Source organism: Macrotis lagotis, chromosome 3 (genome assembly GCF_037893015.1).
Source record: "Macrotis lagotis isolate mMagLag1 chromosome 3, bilby.v1.9.chrom.fasta, whole genome shotgun sequence".
NCBI classification, from domain to species: domain Eukaryota; kingdom Metazoa; phylum Chordata; class Mammalia; order Peramelemorphia; family Peramelidae; genus Macrotis; species Macrotis lagotis.
Genome location: NC_133660.1, coordinates 296,359,559 through 296,380,965, shown reverse-complemented (window position 1 = coordinate 296,380,965; position 21,407 = coordinate 296,359,559). Strand labels below are relative to the sequence as shown.

At 34.6% G+C, this 21,407-nt stretch overlaps 1 protein-coding gene and 1 pseudogene across 3 annotated transcripts; both read left to right on the top strand.

Moving 5' to 3' along the window:
- Positions 1–926: 926 nt before the first annotated feature.
- On the top strand, positions 927–17,009 carry LOC141516828 (olfactory receptor 8K3-like). Of its 3 annotated transcripts, none has more exons than XM_074227794.1 (2): positions 927–1,853; positions 16,977–17,009. In XM_074227794.1, the coding sequence occupies exons 1-2, from the start codon at positions 927–929 to the stop codon at positions 17,007–17,009; spliced, it is 960 nt and encodes a 319-aa protein (XP_074083895.1). The 3 variants fall into 3 exon arrangements, with proteins under 3 accessions (XP_074083895.1, XP_074083897.1, XP_074083896.1); XM_074227795.1 differs by lacking the exon at positions 16,977–17,009 and adding an exon at positions 11,519–11,565 and having other exon boundaries at positions 936–1,839; XM_074227796.1 differs by lacking the exon at positions 16,977–17,009 and having other exon boundaries at positions 927–1,868.
- An 874-nt stretch (positions 17,010–17,883) lies between these two features.
- Positions 17,884–18,745, top strand: LOC141516827 (large ribosomal subunit protein eL6-like; annotated as a pseudogene).
- Positions 18,746–21,407: the final 2,662 nt, after the last annotated feature.

Genomic DNA, 21,407 nt, shown 5'->3' with positions numbered 1-21,407 from the left:
AAAGTATGTTCTCTCTGATAAGGCAAAGAAAGGGGAGAGAGGGAGTAGATAGTTCGGGGGTTTCCCTGGAGATTATCCAGTTAATGACTACTTAAGGGAGAGTCTGCTGTAGATCTTGGACCTTTAAAATGATACCTTCCTAAAAAGAAAATTCAATCGCTCAGGATTGGCCATTTATTTTGTAGCTGACAGTTCATAGCCAATGACCCCCAAATCAGTAAATTACAGGACTAGCCGAGATTATTTGGAAACATGTTAGACATATTATTAATTCCATGTGTAATTAGTTTATTTTTTTTTCATTATTTTCAAGGCAATGGGGTTAAGTGGCTTGCCCAAGGCCACACAGCTAGGTAATTATTGAGTGTATGAGGCAGGATTTGAACACAGGTATTCCTGACTCCAGGGCCGGTGCTCCATTCACTACACTACCTAGCTGCCCCTGGACTTAGTTTCAAGGCAAATTTGGTAATCAGCTCACCACACTTCCTCCATGAGGTGATTTTTTTCTGTCCCATCCCACTTTAATATCTCAATAGTCTTTTGACCCATTGCTTAATAGAATATGTGCAAAAATATCAATAATATTTTCCTATCCCGTAACTTGGAAGAAACATAGTTCTATAATTTACTGTTTTGTACGATAAAACTACATTAATGATCTGCTTTATGAAAGAATTATCAATATATTTTATAATGTGGTAGTATATTAAATGATACAATATAATATAATATAATATAATATAATTTCAATCCATGAAAATTCACCATATGACACCTAAATGGATAAAATTACAATGTAATTAAATGGGAGCATTCCTGTTTATATTTATCTAAAACATTCCAATGATCAGCTGTCTGGTTTTCTATTCAAGAAGTACTCAGAGCAGGCTCATTTTTTTTCCTTTTCAGATAATGTTCCTGGGATGGAAGAAATGATCAAAATGAATAAAACAACAGGGAGTCAGGTGACTGAATTCATTCTCATGGGCATCACAAACCGCCCTGAGCTTCAGGACGCCCTCTTTGTTGTGTTTTTCCTTAACTACATGGTCATAGCCCTGGGGAACCTGGGACTGATCATCCTAATCAGTATTGATTCCCACCTTAAAACCCCCATGTACTTTTTTCTCAGGCATCTGGCATTTGTTGATCTTGGCTATTCCACAGCTATTGGACCAAAAATGTTGGTAAATTTCATAGAGGAGAAAAACATTATTTCCTATGTTGGTTGTGCCACACAGCAAGTTTTCTTTGGCATATTTATCACAAGTGAAATTTTTATTCTGTCTGTCATGGCCTATGACCGTTACATGGCCATATGTAAACCTCTCCTATATACAGTCATCATGTCAGAAATGGTATGTTGGCTTTTGGTGTTTATCTCATACCTCTATAGCACCATAGTATCCCTTCTAGTAACAATAATGACTTTTAAATCATCTTTCTGCAAATCAAATGTACTAAGACACTTCTATTGTGATGTTCTTCCCTTATTGTCCATTACATGCTCAGACACAAGAAATATTGATCTAATTATTATGGTCTCTGCTGCATTTGAATTAGTTTCATCACTCTTGATCATCTTTATCTCCTACATGTTCATTCTTGTGACTATTCTCAGAATGAAGTCTTCCGAGGGCAGGCACAAAGCCTTCTCCACCTGTGGCTCTCACTTCTTCGGAGTTATGATCTTCTATGCAACACTTGTCTTCATGTACATGCAACCTCAATCGAATCATTCCTTTGACACAGACAAAACAGCCTCTGTGTTTTACACTCTGGTCATTCCCATGCTCAATCCTTTGATCTACAGTTTGAGGAACAAAGCTGTGAAAGGTGCTTTGAGAAGAATGCTTAAGACATAATATGAACATTAATGTAATGCCCAAGGTATTGTATATTTCTTCTGGATTAATTAAATATATGCAAAATTTCTTTCAACTTCACCCTAAATCCTGTCTCATCTTTGAGAGAAAAAAATCACATTTCTCTTATTATGCAGTCAGAAGATAACATTTCATTAGCTGTTAATTTTTTTAATGGTTGCTTAGACATTGGTTATGTTTTAGAGTATCATTTCATTAAAGGAACCTATATGAAGTTTAACAAAAATACTTCCATAAAACAATGTTTCATTCTATACAGTAATTCTAAGCAGTGCAACTTTATTTTAAAATTCTTTAACTAAGAAAATCAATTAGTATAGGAAATCCTGGTGACTTATTTAATTTAGACATTAGGTTAGACAAAATATATATATATATATATATATATATATATATATATATATATACATATATATATATACTCTTTCCTTTAGTAAAGTTACATTTTATTAAAGGAACAAGATATACATGACAGCCCTACTTTCCAACAGAGAAGCCAATCTTCTTTTGAATACCTCTTATTATTAAGAAATTTAATCTTATTTCAATGTCAAATTTCCCCTCTAGGATTTCCAATCATTTTTCCTGGTCTTCTCTGTGAAACAGAAATAGTTGATTCCATCTTCTTTATAATATTTTTTTTCCTAATTCTTGAAGAAAACTTCCATTATTTCCTCATTCCTCAATCCCAGATTCTTATTTTCTTTTTTGTACTCTAATGGAAAGAACACAGTGTTATACAGAGTGCCCCAAAATCTCAGGATAGATTTAATTTTCTAAAGCTTATTATAAATTAGACATTTTGGTCATTCTGTGCAATTAAAGAACATGGCCTTAAAATAAAAATCTATTATGACTTGTGAAAATTTGGGAAATGACTCTATCATCATTGACTCCAACTCATCTCTGACATTTGGGAATTTCATGACAAAAGTAAGTGCTATATCAATTAAAATTCTATGACTCCCTGAACATATGCTTTTTCTAACAACATCAAATCTTCAACTAGTACTCATGTCTTGTTTTTTTTAATTTATTTTAAAATTAAATAAAGAAGTGAAAAAAAGACATTGTCATATACACAGGAGAACATAAAAGTGGAGTCAATATATTACAATGAATTTTCATTTCATAATATAATAAATCCTTCACATTGTTTTCAAGGCTACCCTGGTTTTCTTTGCTTCCTTGTAAATTTTCTTTGTTTCCTGCTATGTTTTACTTTATTTTCTCTCCCCTTTCACCACACTCTCTGCATTAAAGAAGCCTAGAATTAATATTTATATTTGCAAATGCACATAGAGACCTTCTTATATGCACGTATGCACACATACTTACATACATCTGTATCTAGAAAAAAACACACATCCAATATGCACTCATGTAATTATGTGTAAGATTGTGCTATGCATATTTACACTTGACTTTTCTTAAAGGTAGATAACATCTTCCTTCATAAGGATTTGTATGTTTTTTTTTTCTATACGACTAGTGCATTGTTTCCTAAACTGCAGCAGCATTCCAGTTCAATCACATCCTGTCTGAGAGATTGTCCTCAAAAGAGTTTTACCAAAATTTTCTGTATTCCTTCTTTCCTCGCTACATTAGATTTATGTATATCAGGAAATTACAATTTAAAATCCTAGAAATTATATTTCAACAATACTCCCTTTAAAGCTTTGACATGACAGATTCTCTCTCTTTTATAACTTTTCCCTCTGATTTATTTGAAATTTCTGATGTTTTGTTCTTCCAAATGAACTATGTTATTATTTTTTCCAACTCAGAAAGATAATTTCAGTAAGTTAACTCTGATGAAATCGAATCAATAGATTTGATAGGTAAAATCATAATTTTTATATTAATTCATCTATTTATGAAAAATGAACATGAATTCAATTATTTAGATATGACTTTGTATAAAAAAGCATTATATATTCATGTTCCTATGGTTCCTGTGTCTGTTTTGGCAGACATATTCGCATGAATTTATACACAAAAATTATTTTAATTATGTAAAAACATATTGCATAATATTGCTGACACAGTATAGTTTCCCTATTTTTGACTTTTAATTATATTTTAGATTCAATTTTGTCTTTTACCGCTGTTTTACATAACAGACTCTTCTCCAAGCCTTTATTTTATCTTTGGGTATAGCTCTCATTTTTAAAGTCTTTCCAAAAATAAACATGTTGTTAAATTCAGAATTTTAATCCAAAGAGGTAACTAGAGAGGTAAGAGGTACATAGGGGGATTTGAAAGAGAATATACAGAGATATGGAATGCTTTATTTGAGAAACATATATCATGGGGTTGAAGAGTGGCAAGAGATGTAGTTTAAAAAGCTTGGAAAGGGGTGGCCAGGTGGCGCAGTGGTAGAGCATCAGCTCTGGGATCAGGAGTACCTGAGTTCAAATCCGACCTCAACACTTAATATGTACCTAGCTGTGTGGCCTTGGGGAAGACACTTAAGCCCATAGTCTTGCAAAAAAAAAAAAAGCTTGGAAAAGTAAGATGGGGTGAGGCTTTGAATGATGTCAGAGTTACTAGATCCAAAGTATACTGAAAAAAGGGAAAGACCAGTTTCTGTAAAACATATCAATTTAGAAGAATTGCTAAATCCTTAAACATTTGCTCTATACAAAAAAAGGTGCTATGTGTTTGGAACACCAAAGAAGAGGAAGATGTATGTTACTCTCCAGTTGTTCACAACTCAGTAGATGAAGCAAATACCAAAATAGATTTTCACATATAAGTCAAATAGAAATGGTCTGAACTTTTTAACATAAAGCACATAAAAATGGATGTTTTTCATGTCATTTTCATTTCTCTTATGTTGAACCATATTATTAAAACTTGGTAGTGTATAAATTTCATCTCTGACTCAATGGCTGTGGCTAGAGAACAAAATTAAGAAAAAGCCAGAACATATCTTCAAGGGACTTTTTCTTGGGATGATATTGAGGAGTGATAAACTAGAAACATGACTGATTCTAAGGGTTTGCTTCAACTTTGATGATTCTTCTGGTTTTCTATTAATTTTGAAGAGGTGATTATCTATAGGTGCTCATTGTGAAGAGAACTGCTACTCCATTCTCCAGAGTAACATCCCTTCAAAGATGATTTCAAGCATTCAACTTGAATCTTGTCAGTTGTGTATGTACCATATCAAAACAATAATTCTTGAGATCTATAAAAGGACTTCCTGGATCAAACCATGCTCTCAATATTAGAGTCGTGCTTCCATTGCTTCCATTACTAAAGAGCCGGAAAGGATTATTCTGCTCCTCAATGAACTGTGCTTCTTATTGATCCATTCCCATAATCCAATCATGAAGTCTTTCCCTGGTTTGGTTATATCTTAAAAGAAAGACTCTACCATGTCCATGGTATATAACACTGGAGCTTGCTAATACTTCATTTTCAATGTTTAAACCAAATAGACTTTCCTATATACTGAAAAAATATTCAGTGAAAAGTAGTTTTTGAAATCTTATCTACAATATGTTTATTTTCTTTTTCTGCCTTTCCTTGGTTAGTTCTTATGAGCAATAACAGAGGTATAAAATGAAATTGTAATTCCAGATTAATGGAACTTGTAAGGTATGTGTGGACTGAAGATTCTCTTCTGACATGACTCCGTAAAATTAAAATTTTGGAGCTTCTTTGTAGAGGCTACCCAGGTTCTTCATAGATGATTGCCTTATGTCTTCATAGTCTCAATCATGGTCAATAACTCTCAGAGCCTTGTGCAGTACAAAAGGAGGATAAAAATATATCAATAAATGATAGTTTAAAATCAGAGTTCATGAATGTTCTATGTTGAAATGGGTCCCAACTTATCATCTGAACTATTGGAATTGTGAGAAGATCAATTATTATGGCTTAAGGAGATGCAATGACTAGGATAATGTACAAAGGTGGTAGTGGGGTTCCTCCATTCATTATGATGATATGTCATTATAAAGGAATTCTGTAAACAAAATCCTATGAATTGTGCAGGACCAAAATCTGAGATTCCCTTGGGATTGTTCACTCTGTGATAATGGAATACCATTTCTGCAGAGAATTGTATTGAGAACTAGAAAGGCCTTATCAGTCAATGGATGAGTGACTGAACAGAGATGATAATCAATTATCTCTGTTCGGTGTCTAAAAATATCAATATGGTGCCATATTTAGGTCTCATTCGTGTATCTGTGACAAAATACTATGTTTTTCAAGAAGAAAATTAAAAACATGTCCTTGAAGAAAAGTTATAATCTCACATCATAGTTCATTGGTAAATATATATTGGAGAATTTAATATGATAAAAGTTTATCTATAAAAAGCAAAATATTCATTACCTAATATGGAATGTAGAGCAAAATTGGTAGCATTAAAAAATTCAAACATGGTTTTCATTTTCTGTTTCTTTTCTTGATTTCTTTTTTTAAAACCGCATTGTTCTGATTTTTAGAGGCACATGTCATTTAAGAGGAAGCAGTGATCAATCAGGTAGTGACTAGGAGAATATTGGATTCATTCCATAGTAGATTCCCCCCTCCCCCATCTGTATCTTTATGAATAGCTTGAAATTGAAGGTGGTGAGCAGCAGGGTCTTTGGTTTTACAATATAAGCAAGAGTGCAGTGGGTTGGAAAAAGGGCAGTGGACATAAATGATCATGTTTCTGAGGGTTGAATTTATCACAGTCATTCACTATTACTTAAAATATATATATATATATATATATATATATATATATATATATATATATCATTCTATGTAGACCAAGAGGCAGGAGAAGATTCTGGCCAAGATGGTAGAAAGAAGTCAGATACTGTGGTGTAGGGTCTCCTGATCTTCCCTCATATATATGAAGCAAAGTTCTTCACAGAAATTAGATCCACAAAATCCAGAAAAAGATTCTTGGAGAATAACATCTACCTCAAGATTTGTCTTTGGGGATCGTGGGTGAGCCAGGGAGGAAAGAAGTCACCCTGCCAGGAGGAATGAGAGCTGGACTAAACAAAGGTCAGCCACAGAGGCATTGACTGTGGGGGCTGCAGTCCAAGAGCCAAGTGGGGAGCTGAACTTTGGTTGTGGGACTGATGGTCTGTGACTTTCCAGCAGGGCTGACGGGAGAATTCCAATTTGTGTAGTTGCAGACATGGATCTGCCTGGCTGCTCTGGTCTGGAGGACCTCAGACTTCATATTTTCACTTTCCTCTAGGGGTCTCAACACCAAATTTCTGCGAACCAGCTCCCCACCAACCCAAGATCTCAGGAAAAGTGAAGAAAGACAAGCAGAAAGGTAGGTCCATAAAAAATTACCTGGAAAATAATGACCCTAACTCAAAGAGGTTTGGAACCTCTGAAGAGACTATGATTTAGTGTACAGCCCAGAAAAACTTCTTTGAAGAAATCAGGAAGGAGTTTAAAAATCCAATGGAAAATTTGGCAGAGAGTGCAACACCTTGCAACAAGAAAACTAACCCTATGAAAATACAACTGGACAAATGGAAAAAAGAAAATAATTCTCTCAAAAATCTCAATTGGCCAAATGAAAAACTCTTTCATAAATACAATTGATCAATTATTAAAGGAGTTTAAAAAGGTATATGAAGAAAATTCTTCTCTGAAAGGGAATGGAATCTGTGGAAACTAATGACTCATGAGATAAAAAAGAATCTTTTAAACAACCCCCCCCAATAAAAAAAAACAGAAGTAAATGTAAATATCACAGCAGCAAAACAACTGACCTCAAGAGTAGATCAAGAAGAGACAACCAAAGAATCATTATGATTCCTGAAAATTTTGAAGAGAAAAAAGCCTGCACTCAATATTACAGGATTTAGTGATGGAATATTGTTCTGACATCATGGAACCAGTGAGCAAAATAATTATTGCAAGAATATATCTATCCCCTCCAGAAAGGGATCTCAAAATGAAAATGCCAAGGACTATTGTGACCAAATTCCCAAACTATCAGATAAAAAGAGAAAATTCTGAAAGCAGCTAGAAAGAAACAATGGTGACACCAAGGAGACACAGTAAGGATTACACAGGACCTGGCTGCATCAAAATTAAGGGCTTGGAGGGTATGGAAAGCTATATTCCAAAAAGGAAATGAACTTGGAATGTAGCCAAGAATTTACTAACCAGCAAAACTAAGCCTTCTCTCCCAGGGGAAAACTTAATGAAAAGGAGACTCCCAACTTTTGCTGATAAAAAGACCAGAGTTTAACAGGAACTCTTGACTTCAAACTGGAGACCCAAGACACACATGAAAAGGTAAAAAAAGAAAGTATAAAGGAAAACCAAACAGCTATCAAATAAGATGAAACTGAATATATCCTTGCTGGGAGAAAAACTCTAATGACTCTCAAGAATTGTAACTCTATTACAGAGAATATACTTAGCTAGAAGTGTTGGACATGCATGACTTTTCTGTCACACAGATAGAATGATTTAAAAGTAATACCTCCTTTAAAGAGATAGGAGAATGGAGGGGATAAAAATGTGGTAAATATTACATTGAAAGGTACAAAGGACCTATTGCAATAGAGGGGGAGAAGGGAGGTGGTGAGATATACCTGAATCCTGCTTTCATCAGATTTGGCATAAAGTTAACATAACTTTCAAGTATTAAACTTACCTTTCAAGTATTAAAAGGGCAAAAGGGAGGGGGACGGAAAAGGGGGAACTAACAGAAGGAATGGAAGGAAGAAAGGGCAAAAAGGAAAGAAGAAAAAAAGGGAGTGAAGTTGAATGTCGGAGGGCAAACACATGGAAGGTGGTGTTATTCAGAAACAAAATACTGGGGAATATGGATAAAGAGAAAAAAGGAAAAATTATATAGGGAAGATAGGATGGAAGGCAATAAAGCATCAGTAATCATGTTTAAATGTGAATGAGATGAATTCTCCCTTCAAATGTAAGCAGATAGCAGAGTGGATTAAAAACCAGAATCCTACAATATGCTGCTTACAAGAAACTTCTTTGAAGTTGATAGATACATAAAGAGTAAAGGGAAAAGGGTGGAGCAAAATACATGTTGCTTCAGCTGAAGTGAAAAAATCAGGTGTAGCAATTCTTATCAGACAACTCAGCTGCAAAAATAGATATTAGTAAAAGAGATTAGGAAGGAAACTATATCCTCCTAAAAGGTAGCATAGACAATAAAGTAATTTCAATTCTAAATATGTATGCACCAATTAGTAAAGGATCCAGATACTCAAGAGGAGAAGTTGAAGGAGTTACAGGAAGACATAGACAGCAAAATTCTACTGTTGGGAGACATCAACTTCCCACTCTCAGATTTAGATAAATCTAACTGTAAAATAAGGAAGAAAGAAGTTAAGGAGGTAAATAGATATTTAGAAAACCAAGATAAGATAGACCTGTGTAGGAAATTGAATGAGGATAGAAAGGAACATATTTTTTTTTTCCTTCAGTACATGGTACTTAAAATAACATTATTAAAACTCAATGATTTCCATTCTATAAATCTTAACTTCAAATTACTGTTACTGTCATGCATTTTATCACGATCCATGGAAATGTCACTTCAATTTATACAAAAACAACTTTTTCCTGGAAATAATTTTATCTTTAGCAAAGCAGAAAAACTCAAATGAAATTTGAAATTTGAAAATTGATTATTTTTCTCTTGAAATAAAAGAAAACATAATGAATCTTGTTTTCTAATCTTTGTCCTTAAGAAAAAAAGAAGATATCAATATATAAAATGATCCTAATGTCTAGAGGAGATTCTATTCTATTCTGGCTGTTCACATCTCTCCTTTTTTAGTCTCCTTTATTTTGGTTCTAAATTATATATATATATATATATATATATATGTATATGTATATGTATATGTATATGTATATGTATATATGTATATATATATATATATCCACTTTCCTTCTTGATAAACTATTCATATTATTTAATTGCCTCTTATAAAGTAACTTCTATGTATTTGATCTTGGAATATGTATTGGAAATACTTGTGGTCTAAGGAAAGCAATAAACACATGTATAATGCTGACAAAAAAGCAATATTCTTAAGGAAAAAATTGTTTTAAAAATTCATGTCAATCATATCTGATAAAAACCTAAATTCTCAAATACATGGTTAATTAAATAAAATTTCCAAAAAGAAGAGATTTTCCACCAATTGATTAATAGTCAACAATTATTTATAGACAGTTCTCTGATGAAGAAAACTAAAACTATCAATAGATACAGGGGGAAGTGTTATATTATTAATAATACAGAAATGAAAGTTGAAACAATTCATAACTAATAACTCATATAAATGAATAATATACATACATACATATATAAAAGAGGAAAATGACAAATGTTGCTGAAGTTGAGGACTACTCTTTGTGTTATTATGAAATTGTCCAACATTCTGGAGAACAACTTGGAATGACATTGAATAATATTATGTCTGCTGATCTTGAGAACATCCTGATTTTTCCCTCAATGGATCCTTTGGTTTATAGAATCTAGGGAAATTATCAGGATAATAATTCAAGGCAATTATAAAGGTATGCCCCAAAATAAAACTTCATCAACTGGCATTTTCTCTTCCCTTCCTAAAGCTATGTATTAAAAAAATCCACTAAATTCTCTACATCTTAACATATCCTCAGTTGAAAGTAGATACCAAAATAAAGGATTAAGTTTTCGACATTCAGAGAAGCATTTCGGAACATATCATCCCTTCCACGACTAATAACTCTTCTCGCAGAAGAAGACTTTCAAAGTTTAAACTAACTCATGTCTCTCTGTTCTCTGACACCATCTTTGCTTAAATTTTATTCTTTTGTTAATGTGCATTTTTGAATTGTATTAAAGGTTCCTTTTCTCTTTTCCCCTCTCCCAGGCAACCTATTCATTTGTCAATAAAACATTGCATTAAATTTATTACCATTGTTTTATTCAATATTCTTGGCATCCAAAATGACCAAGAGGTTTTTCCTTTGTTTCTTTCTTTGTTTTTCTTAATACTGGCTGGCTCACTAATCTCTCCAAAGAGAAAAATGTGCTAAACACAGAAAACAATAATCTATTGACAGCTGCATCTACACTGAAGGAATTATGTCCTACACTATGTCCCCACTGGAAAAAAAAGCAAAGATCAATAGGAGAACTCTCTGTCTTCTAAAGCATGGTCTATGTCCTGACAGAGTCTTATTTTAAAAAAGAAAAAAAAACACACAAAAAGAACCAAGAAATCATTTTGCCAAAAGAACTGTAAAACTGAGTTTACTTAATGAATCATAAAATGTTGTTGAAAATGTAGATGAACTCATGAAAACTAAAGTGAGCATAACTAGGAAAACATTGTATGTGGTAACAATAACATCTCAATGACAATAAAATGTGAGACAGGTATGCTGATCAGTAATATGGTTTATGACAATTCAAAGGACCTCATGTTTAAAGAAGCTCTATCTCTCCAGAGAGAACTGATGAAAATTGGAAGAACATTGAAGAATATGCTCTTCAATTTTTCTATCACTATAAATATATATTCTAAGGTAACTAATATGGAAATATGTTTTGCATATCTACACAACCATAATGGATACTACTGCTTTCTTTTTCAGTTGTTGAGGGAAGAGAGGGGCTAGAAAGAGAAAAATACTGAACAAAAACAAAATGGTTGCTTAAAATTTTGAAAAAAAATGATTCTCTTTCAGGAAAAAAATGGAGTCATATATTTATTTGCTATCTAATATAAACAAACCTCTGTGCTAAACATTTTATAGGTAATATCTTTTTTGCTCTCAAAACAATTCCCTATGGAATGTTATCTCTCTTTGACAGTTTGAGTAACTGAGGCAGACTGAAAATAAAATATACGTAAAGGTTCAGACTGTACCTACATATCTGAGACAACTTTTGAAATCAACTCTTTGTGATGCCTGTCCCAAGATGTATCATTGAACCACTTAACTACCTAACAAAAATTTTATTTCCTCTTCACAACAATACTGGGATATTGATGCTATTAATAGCCTTAATTTACTAGAAGAAAAAAAAAGACAAAATGGGATTGATTTATTTGATAATGTCAAAGAGGTATTGTATCAGAGTAGAATAGAAATCAGTTCTTCCTAATTGTACAGTCAATGGTCTTGGAACTGCACCTCTGAACTCCTTCTAACAATATTCTAATTCTCTAAAGGCATTCCACTTGGTTGCCTCCAGTTGATTGATTTTGGTGTCCATCACTAATTCCATTTGTACCATTCAGTCCTAGAGATGTATTCACAAAGGCAAACTGTCTCACTCTTCCAACTTTATGCTATATTTGGGACACTATTTATTTTTCATCTACCTGGTTTTAGTATAAAGATGGTTAAAATGACTTAGTCTGTGGTTACAGAACTCTTAAAAATCTGTGAAATATCCTTGAACTTGATAAAGTCACACATGGAAACCTGAAACAGGGAAATTATTTAATAAATGCTTCTTGAAATTAAGTAAGCAGTATTGTTTTGTCATTGTCATTTATTGTCACTTATTATCAACTGGGCAATTTCCATAATATGATCTTATGAAACTCATTGAACTTCTCCAGTGCTTCAGTGATACAGTTCCATGGGAACTGAGAAAACCATAAAGTCTCACTCCTTATGCAGATAATATGAACAAGCCACAGAAGATTCCTTCTTACAGATAAGCAGGTAGCTTTATTCTTTGTGATCTACTCATTGCAGTAGGTGTCAAAAATTTGAAATCTAAGCATCTGAGTTTTGAAAACACTATATTCACTTTGAGGATGAATCAGAAAATTTAGGGGCTAAACTCAAATTGCAATGTCATAAAATCATCATAGAAAAACTTTCAGATATAGTTTCTTGATATGGTAATTGTTATCAAAGAAGTTTTCCTCAGTCTGGTGTATCAAATAGATTTTCCCAAGGGACACTGATCAGTAATAATTAATCAAATCCTGGTGATTCTTATAAATTGAAATATGATATTATCTACCTCCAGATAAAACTGATAAATGGAAGTATGTATATTACTGTATATATCTATGTAAATATCTATGTATATATGTGTGTATATGTATGTGTATATGTGTATATATGTGCGTCAAATCATGACTTTTTCTAATGTGTGGTTGGAAGGGATGGGCAAACTAGGTGGTGCAGTGGATAGAGCACTAGTCTTGGAGTCAGGTGGATAGTAATTCAAATCCAGCCTCAGACCCTTGGCACTCACTAGCTGTGTGACCTTGGGCAAGTCACATAGCGCTGAGTGCCTTGAATTCATGGCCATTTCCAGTCATCCTGATTCCTATCAGGCCACTAGACTCTAATGGTTCAGGGGGAGAAAGTGAGGCTGGTGACTTAGCACAGCTCCCCTCAATAAAATCCCATTTATGTGCTTGTCATGGCATCACCTCCCTGCTGTGATGGTCTTCTTTGAGAATGAAAAAGAAATATCATCATCATCATCATTATCATCAGGGATCTTTGATATCAATTCTATTCAAGTAGCAATCATCTGAAGAAATAGCATATATTTAAAATAAAGTCCTATTGTGATAGTGTACCTCTATTGTTCATTGCATGCTCAGACACAAGTAAAACCCAGCTAATCATTATGTACTTTTCTGCATTTAATTTAGTTTCTTCCCTCTTGATTATCCTTGTCTCCTACATGTTCATCCTTGTGGCCATTCTCAGGATGAACTCTTCTGAGGGGAGGCACAAAGCCTTCTCCACCTGTGGTTCTCACCTCATAGTGGTGGTGGTGTTCTATGGGACTCTTCTCTTCATGTATCTGCAACCCCAATCCAACCATTCCTTTGAGACAGACAAGATAGCCTCTGTGTTTTATAATCTGGTTATCCCCATGCTCAATCCTTTGGTGTACAGCTTGAGGAATAAAGAGGTGAAAGGTGCTTTGAAAAGACTCCTTAAAAAATCGATGTAAACATTTTGGTTAATGACCAATGTAAAGGGTTTTCCACTTAGAGAATAATATGTCACCTAATAGGAAGCCAAAGGATGTTATTCTCAACCATCTATAAGTTTTAGTTTACTGGATCATTTAAATTGAAGTGTTGTATTAGAGGATTTAATACAAAATAACTCCAGAAAACAAATCTATTTCATTAAATACTAGGCTAGTGTATATTCTAACTTTGGGAAAAAGTTTTCTTCGATTAAGAAGTATTTACAAAATTGTAAGACATACTGTATTAGACATTAGATTTATACAGATAAACAAAAACAGACAGTTCTTGCCTTTGAAAGACTTACAATTTATTTAAGAAAACAACATGTACATGAGATCTATACTACCTACTAAACTGCCAATCTCCTTTTTGATATCTCTTATTAAGTATATACATATTTTGATCTCCTTTTCCCATCTTGACTTCTAGCCAGTATTCCTGGTTTTCCCTGTGAAGCAGAATAAATTTATTATTTTTAAATAATGATTTAAATTCTTTTTTTTTAATTTTTATTAAAGATATTATTTGAGTTTTACAATTTTCCCCAATCTTGCTTCCTTCCCCCCACCCCCACCCCACAGATAGCACTCCATCAGTATTTACTTTATTTCCATGTTGTACCTTGATCCAAATTGGGTGTGATGAGAGAGAAATCATATCTTTAAAGAGAACAGAATTCTCAGAGGTAACTAGATCAAACAATAAGACATCTGGGTTTTTTCCCCCCAATTAAAGGGAGTAGTCCTTGTACTTTGTTCAAACTCCACAGCTCCTTATCTGGATACAGATGGCACTCCTTTGCAGACAGCCTAAAATTGTTCCCAATTGTTGTGCTGATGGAATGAGCAAGTCCTTCAAGCTTGAACATCACTCCCATGTTGCTGTTAGGGTGTACAGTGTTTTTCTGGTTCTGCTGATCTCACTCAGCATCAGTTCATGCAAATCCCTCCAGGTTTCCCTGAAATCCCGTCCCTCCTGGTTTCTAATAGAACAATAATGTTCCGTGACAAACATATACCACAGTTTGTTAAACCATTCCCCAATTGAAGGACATTTACTGGATTTCCAATTCTTTGCCACCACAAACAGGGCTGCTATAAATATTTTTGTACAAGTAATGTTTTTACCCTTTTTCCTCATCTTTTCAGGGTATAGACCCAGTAGTGGTATTGCTGGGTCAAAGGGTATGCACATTTTTGTTGCCCTTTGGGCATAGTTCCAAATAGCTCTCCAGAAGGGTTGGATGAGTTCACAGCTCCACCAACAGTGTAATAGTGTCCCAGATTTCCCACATCCTTTCCAACAATGATCATTATCCTTCCTGGTCATACTGGCCAATCTGAGAGGTATGAGGTGGTACCTCAGCGAAGCTTTAATTTGCATTTCTCTAATAATTAATGATTTAGAGCATTTTTTTCATATGGCTATGGATTGCTTTGATCTCCTCATCTGTAAATTGCCTTTGCATATCCTTTGACCATTTGTCAATTGGGGAATGGCTTTTTATTTTAAAAATATGACTCAGTTCTCTGTATATTTGAGAAATGAGTCCTTTGTCAGAATCATTAGTTGTGAAGATTGTTTCCCTATTTACTACTTTTCTTTTGATCTTGATTACATTGGTTTTATCTGTGCAAAAGCTTTTTAATTTAATGTAATCAAAATCATCTAATTGGTTTTTAGTGATGTTCTCCAACTCTTCCTTAGTCATACACTGTTCCCCTTTCCATAGATCTGACAGGTAAACTAGTCCTTGATCTTCTAATTTGCTTATAGTATTGTTTTTATGTCTATGTCCTGTAACCATTTGGATCTTATCTTGGTAAAGGGTGTGAGGTGTTGGTCTAATCTAAGTTTCTTCCATACTAACTTCCTATTATCCCAGCAGTTTTTATCAAAGAGGGGGTTTTTAATCCTGGTGGCCTGACTCTTTGGGTTTATCAAACAGCAGATTACTACAATCCTCTCCTGCTTTTACACCTAGTCTATTCCACTGGTCCACCACTCTATTTCTTAGCCAATACCAAAAAGTTTTGATGACTGATGCTTTATAATATAATTTTAGATCGGGTAGTGCTAAGCCACTGTCGTTTGCATTTTTTTTCATTAAACTCCTGGCAATTCTTGACTTTTTATTTCTCCATATGAATTTACTTACAATTTTTTCTAACTCATTAAAGGATTTTGATTGGTAGGGCACTAAACAGATAGTTTAGTTTTGGTAGAATTGTCATTTTTATTATATTAGCTCTACCTATCCATGAGCAGTTGATATTTGCCCAGTTATTTAAATCTAATTTAATTTGTGTGAGAAGTGTTTTATAATTGTTTTCAAAAAGATTCTGAGTCTGTCTTGGCAAATAGACTCCCAAGTATTTTACACTGTATGAGGTTACTTTGAATGGGATTTCTCTTTCTAGCTCTTCCTGCTGTTTCTTGCTAGTCATATATAGGAAAGTTGAGGATTTATGGGGGTTTATTTCATAACCTGCAACTTTGCTAAAATTGCTAATTTTTTTCAGTAGTTTTTTAGATGATTTTTTGGGATGCTCTAGGTAGACCATCATGTCATCTGCGAATAGTGAGAGTTTTGTCTCTTCCTTCCCAATTCTAATTCCTTTAATTTCTTTTTCTTCTCTAATTGCTGATGCTAACATTTCTAATGCAATTTTGAATAGTAGTGGTGATAGTGGGCACCCTTGTTTCACCCCTGATCTTATTGGGAATGCCTCTAGCTTCTACCCATTGAGTATGATGCTTGTTGATGGTTTCAGATAGATACTGCTAATTATTTTAAGGAGCAGTCCATTTATTCCTACACTCTCTAGTGTTTTTAATAGGTGCTGTATTTTGTCAAAAGCTTTCTCAGCATCTATTGATATGATCATGATTTTTGATGGGATTGTTGTTGATATAATTGAGTATACTAACAGTTTTCCTAATATTGAACCAATCCTGCATTCCTGGAATAAATCCTACTTGATCATAATGTATTATTCTAGTGATAACTTGTAATCGTTTAGCTAAGATTTCATTTAGGATTTTTGCATCTATGTTCATCAGGGAAATAGGTCTATAATTTTCTTTCTCTGTTTTAACTTTTCCTGGTTTAGGTAACAGTACCATATTGGTTTCATAGAAAGAGTTAGGCAGAGTTCCATCTTTCCCTATTTTTCCAAAGAGTTTGTATAGGATTGGAACCAATTGTTCCTTAAATGTTTGGTAGAATTCACTTGTGAATCCATCAGGCCCTGGGGATTTTTTTAGGGAGTTCAGTAATGGCTTGTTTTTATTTCTTTTTCTGAGATAGGGTTGTTCAGGTATTTAATCTCTTCTTCATTTAACCTGGGCAACTTATATTTTTGTAAATATTCATCCATTTCACTTAGATTAGCAAATTTATTGGCATAAAGTTGGGCAAAATAATTTCAAATTATTACTTTAATTTCCTCCTCATTGGTGGTGAGTTCACCTTTTTCATTTATAATACTAGCAATTTGGTTTTCTTCTTTCTTTTTTTTAATCAAATTGATGAGAGGTTTATCAATTTTATTGGTTTTTTCATAATACCAACTTTTGGTTTTATTTATTAATTCAATAGTTTTTTTGTTTTCAATTTATTAATTTCTCCTTTAATTTTTAAAATTTCTAATTTGGTATTTGATTGGGGATTTTTGATTTGTTCTTTCTCTAATTTTTTAGTTGCATGTTAAGCTCATTGATTTCCTCTTTCTCCAATTTATTCATATAAGCATTTAGAGCTATAATATATCCCCTGAGAGTGCTTTGAATGAATCTCATAGGTTTTGGTATGTTGTTTCATTATTATCATTATCTAGGATAAAATGGTTAATTCTTTCTATAATTTGTTTTTTGGTCCACTCATTTTTTAAGATGAGGTTATTCATTTTACAATTTGCTCCGAGTCTATATCTCCTTGGCCCAGTATTGCATGTGACTTTTATTGCATTGTGATCTGAGAAAGATGTATTCACGCTTTTTCCCCTTCTCTCAAGATGGCAGACAAAAACACCCTAAAGCCTCAAAAGGAAAAGAAGGTCAGAAAGGAAAAAAAGGGAAGGAAGGACAAAAAGGAAGATGGGGCTGAAAAGGTGGTGAAAAAACCTCAAAAGCATTGCAGTCGAAACCCAGTCTTGGCCCGAGGGATCTGCAGATACTCCAGGTCTGCAATGTATTCCCGCAGAACCTTGTACAAGCGGAAATATGCTGCAGCAAAAACGCGGATTGAAAGGAAAAAGAAAGACAGGGTGCCTGCTACTATCTCAAAGCCAGTTGGTGGGGATAAAAATGGAGGAAACCGAGTGGTAAAGATTTGCAAAATGCCCAGGTATTACCCTACTGAAGATGTGCCCAGAAAACTCCTAAGTCATGGCAAAAAACCCTTCAGCCAGCATGTGAGGAAACTTCGCTCCAGCATCACCCCAGGCGCAGCTCTGATCATGCTCACTGGCCGCCACAGGGGCAAGCGCGTGGTTTTCCTGAAGCAGCTGGCTAGTGGTTTGCTACTGGTGACTGGACCTCTGACCATCAATCGGGTTCCTCTACGAAAGACCCATCAGAAATTTGTCATTGCCACCTCTACTAGGGTTAACCTTTCTGGTGTAAAAATTCCAAATCATCTTACTGATGCTTACTTTAAGAAGAAGAGGCTCCGTAAACCCAGACACCAAGAAGGAGAGAATTTTTGACACAGGGAAAGAGAAATATGAGATTACAGAGCAGCGCAAGGCTAATCAGAAAGCAGAGGACTCTCAGCTCCTGCCCAAAATCAAGAAAATTCCTCACCTCCGTGGTTACTTGCGTTCTGCATTCTCTCTCTCCAATGGAGGTTATCCTCACAAATTGGTGTTCTAAATGCCTTGCAGAGAATTCTTATTAAAATATTTGGAATAGCGAAAAAAAAAGAAAGATGTATTCACTATTTCTGCCTTTCTGCAGTTGATCATTAGGTTTTTATGTCCTAGTACATGGTCAATTTTTGTATAGGTTCCATGTACTGCAGAGAAAAAGGTATATTCCTTCCTATCCCCATTCAGTTGCCTCCATAGGTGTACCATATCTAATTTTTCTAACAATCTATTTACCTCCCTAATTTCTTTCTTGTTTGTTTTATGATTTGATTTATCTAGATCTGATAGCAGGAGGTTGAGGTCTCCCACTAGTAGAGTTTTGCTGTCTATGTCTTCCTGTAATTCTTTCAGCTTCTCCTCTAAGAATTTGGGTGCTGTCCCACTGGGTGCATATATATTCAATATTGAAATGACTTTATTGTCTATGGTACCTTTTAGGAGGATAAAGTTTCCTTCCTCATCTCTTTTAATGCTATCTATTTTTGCTGCTGCTTTGTCTGAGATAAGGATTGCTACCCTGCTTTTTTTACTTCAGCTGAAGCAAAATATATTTTGCTCCAACCTTTTACCTTTACTCTATAAGTATCTCTTTGCTTCAAATGAGTTTCTTGTAAGCAGCATATTGTAGGATTCTGGTTTTTAATCCACTCTGCTATTTGCTTATGTTTTAAAGGAGAGTTCATCCCATTCACATTCAAGGTTATGATTACTAATTCTTTATTGCCCTCTGTGCTATCTTCCCTCTGTTTGTATTTTCCCCCTTTTCCCCCCTTTATCCATATTCCCCAATATTTTGTTTTTGAATACCACCCCTTTCAGTGTGTTTGCCCTCCTATATCACACCCTCCCCTTTCTTTCCCCTTTCCCCGTTCCCTTCCCTTCCTTTTGTTATTTCCCCTTATGTCCTCCATTCCCCTTCCCTTTCAGTGTCCCCCCTCCCCTTTTCCCCTTTTAATTCTTGAAAGGTTAGATGTTTTATAAGTTAACTGAGTATGTGTAGGTTGACTTTAAGTGAAGTCTGATGAGAACAAAATTCAGGTGTTTCTCCTCTACTCCCTTCTTCCCCTCTATTACCATAGGTTTTTTTGTACCTCTTAGTGTAATGAGATTTGTCCCATTCAATCCCCTCCCTCCTCCCATCTCTTTCCTGTCCCCCTTTTTAGGGAGGTAGTGTATTTTTTTTAGATCATTCTATCTAAGTCATAAAAAATTCTGAGTGTCTGTCCCTTCTAGTTAAGTATATTCTGTTGAATAGAGTCAAAATTCCTGAGAGTTATTAGAGTCTTTCTCCCCAGTGGAGTTAAAGTCAGTTACATCCCATTAGATAGCAGTCTCATGGATAAGTCATGAATGTCCATCATTTCTGGCTCAGTATATTCTCTCTGTTAGAGTTACATTTCTCAGGATTTATGAGTCTCTCCCCCCCCCCCACATGCTGGGATATAGCCAGTTTCAACTTGCTGGATTGCATTTTTTTCCTTTTACCGCCTCCCCTTTTTTTTTACCTTTTCATGTGTCTCTTGAACCTCCTGTTTGATATCCAAGTTTTCTGTTTAGCTCTGGTCTTTTCATCAGAAATTTCTGGAATTTTTCCATTTCATTAAATATCTATCTTTTTCCCTGGAAGAGAAGGCTCAGCTTTGCAGGAAAGTAGATTCTTGGCTGCATTCCAAGTTCCCATGCTCTTCTAAATATCTTGTTCCAGGACCTTCGATTCCTTAAAGTTGATGCAGCCAGGTCCTGTGTGATCCTTACTGTGGTTCCTTGATATTTAAATTGTTTCTTTGTGGCTGCTTGCAGGATTTTCTCTTTTATCTGATAGTTTTGGAGTTTGGCCACAACATTCCTTGGTGTTTTCATTTTAGGATCTTTTTCTGGTGGGGATCGATGTACTCTTTCAATAACTACTTTGCCCTCCGATTCGATGATCAGGGCAGTTTTCCATCACTAGATCCTGTAATATGAAGTCCAGGCTTTTTTTTTCTCTTCAATGTTTTCAGGAAGTCCTATAATTTTCAGGTTGCCCCTCCTCGATCTATTCTCGAGGTCAGTGGTTTTGTTGATGAGGTATTTCACATTTGCTTCTATTTTTTCTATTTTTTGATTTTGTTTAACTGACTCTTGCTGTCTCGTAGAGTCATTAGTTTCTGTAGACTCTATTATTTTTTGGGGGGAGGAGTTTTCTTCATTAACCTTTTCCAATTGGTCAATTCTACTTTTGAAAGAGCTTTCCATTTGACCAATTGAGGTTTTGAGAGAATTGATTTCTTATTGCATTTGCTCATTTGAGGATCTGAGAGAATTATTCTCATTTTGTAATTGTCCAATTGATGATCTGAGAAATTTATTCTCTTTTTGTGTTTGTCCAATTCTACTTTCTAAGGTTTTGCTTTCTTGTTGCAAGGTATTAATTGTCTCCCCCAAATTTTCCACTTGATTTTTAAACTCCTTCCTTATTTCTTCAAGGATTGTATTCTTCTCAGATGTTCCAGGTCTCTCTGGGTTGGGGTCTTTCCCTTCCAGGAATTTTTCTATGGATCCACCCTTCCGCTGACCTGTCTTCATTATGCTAAGACCTTGAGTTGGGTGGGGCTGGTTCACCTGGGCTTGGGATCTCTGAAGGCTTTACTGAGTGCAGTTTCTCTGGCTGGCCAGTAGGAGGTTCT